General features: G+C 37.1%; 1 protein-coding gene across 1 annotated transcript in view; it reads right to left on the reverse strand.

The window, feature by feature from the left end:
- TRPA1 (transient receptor potential cation channel subfamily A member 1) overlaps positions 1-2,269 on the reverse strand; it is a 52,505-nt gene that overhangs the window by 19,657 nt on the left and 30,579 nt on the right. Inside the window, exon 15 of the mRNA XM_012811543.1 lies at positions 1,853-1,951. Coding sequence (XP_012666997.1) covers positions 1,853-1,951 — 99 coding nt within the window. The remainder of the gene's footprint in view (positions 1-1,852; positions 1,952-2,269) is intronic.

The following is a 2,269-nucleotide window of genomic DNA, read 5'->3' on the forward strand; positions in this document are numbered from 1 at the left end:
GATAAACAACACATTAACATGTTGAATTAAAAATTAATGTTTAAGTAATGTACTTTGCACATAACACATTTTAAGTTTAAGTATCACCCCAATGAAGAATACATTAAAATAACCCACTTGTTTATGGCGGTAATAATGGAGTTTCTAAGATAGTCACACTCTGCCTGCATCATTCTTGAAATAGCCTTTCACCAGCTCCCATTTGTCCTAATCTCACTATCTGACCTCTTAAGCTGGTCTAGTTGATACATCCAGACTTTCAGACTTCTGTGCATAATCCTTTCCCATACCAGAGCAGTTATCCTTCCTGAAGAACCCCAGAAAGCTCACATCTGGTTAAGGTGAGGTTTGCTTTGCTATTAAGGCACCATAGAATCATGTGCCGATTTGATGCTGAGTGTGGTCATAAAATGTGAGTCTTTATCCAGGTGAGCCTGTTTCATATTGACTATACTGAGCCTATTGTTATATGGAGCCTATTTCTTTTTAAATGCTACATAGATTTCATTTCCTTCTCATTCTGGTGGTGGAGATAATAATAAACGCTTTGTCATAGAAGTGTTACCTATTCTTGAAATAACAATTAAAAAACACAATGTGCAGAACCTTTGCTGAGTATAGATCACTTGCCTATTGATTTGAACTATACTAATAGCAAAACCCAACATAACTCCAGCAGCGCTAAAAGGTTTTGCATAGGAAAAAATGGGAGTCTGCTGCTATCGCCAGTATTGAGTGCACAAAATCCACATCACTCTGCATCCTCCACTCTCCAAGTGCCCAGTAAACTTTGTGAATTTCACTTTATATGGCAGCTGGTACCAAGGTCTAAAGGATTCCATGTAGGGAAATAAACTCATTTAAGGTAATCAAACTATCTCATTGGCCTAGACCAGAGGTGTCTTACAGAAACTTCTGCAATGACAGAAATGTCTTGCATTTGTGGTTTCCAATATGAGAGCCACAAATCACAAGGTCTACTGAGCACTTACAATGTGGCAAGTGAAAATGAAGAAATACATTTTTTATTTTATTTAATTTTAACTAAATTGAATTAAGATAGACACGTGGTGACTAGTGGCTACCATATTTGATAGCACAGATATAGATCAAACCTTGCACATCTCATCTTCAACTATGTTTTATTTTGTATGCATGCAATTTTAATTTGTCAATATTTACACAAGCATGGGTTGTTATTGCTACATAGCAACAATTTATTGAAACAAGTGGTCACTGTCCTTATACCCAAGAGTCTATCTATTCATCTGTTACCTGTTTTCTCTGCAGTTATTTGAATTTGAGACCCTTTATTTAGACTGAAGTAGATCTTATGCATGACCTCCATGCTTCATTGGCTAGAAATGCACAAACACTCTTTGAAATAAGAGCTGGTTTGGAGCAAGTCTCTTGGAAATTTGGGTCCATGCTGTATGTTCAGAGCCTTCTTTAGATTGGGTTCATCCTTCTAGAAGCCAACAGCTTCTGAAAGGTCATGCTTTATGTGGGAGCCCAGCAGCTATTTGAACTTGGAGCTGTGGCTGTAAATATCATACCCTCCATTTTTTCCTGTGGTTTACTCTGGAAGAAACTCTTGAATATGTAGGCGGATAGAGGTGTGCAGCAAGTGCTGACTGTGTTGTCCATTCTGGATTGGGGCAGGTCTTACATGAAAAAAATGATTGCTTTCTTTACTAAAAATAAAAGGTTGGGCCCCAGGGCAGAAAGAGATATGGAACTATAAAACTGGAATTCTCTGCAGGTTCTTCCATTTCCGTCAAGTGTGGCCCTGTGTCAAAGCATTTTAGAACCCAGGTGGAAACTGCCTGGAGAATAAAAACAATAGACTTACATTTAGGGCTGTGAGAGGCTCGTAGGCAGCAGCTTGAGACGGTTTCGTTTTTTGGGTGAATTCTAATGGACACTGAAGATACTTGAAATTATATTCAATCTGTAGAAGACATAAATTTTAAAAGAAATTAGTCTAGCATAACCTCCCAAAGTAGTTACCCACAAACCAAATGTGCAAGCCTACAATTCTGTTGAAAATTAAAGTGATTCATTCCAAGTCGAGAAAAGAAATTTAAATTATTGTATATTAATTACCAAAATACATATCCTGGAAGGTCGTTACTCATTTGTTTCACAACTCATAGGCACGGAAAAAGAGGATTTCTCAAATGATTGTTTAGATATTTTAGACTTTCGTTCTTCCAGAAAAACTACCCAAGAAAATGCAAAAAAACTAGAAACAAGTCTAAATAATGCT

The sequence above is a fragment of the Otolemur garnettii genome, unplaced genomic scaffold (genome assembly GCF_000181295.1).
Source record: "Otolemur garnettii isolate 467f Iridium unplaced genomic scaffold, OtoGar3 scaffold00163, whole genome shotgun sequence".
In the NCBI taxonomy this organism is placed as follows: domain Eukaryota; kingdom Metazoa; phylum Chordata; class Mammalia; order Primates; family Galagidae; genus Otolemur; species Otolemur garnettii.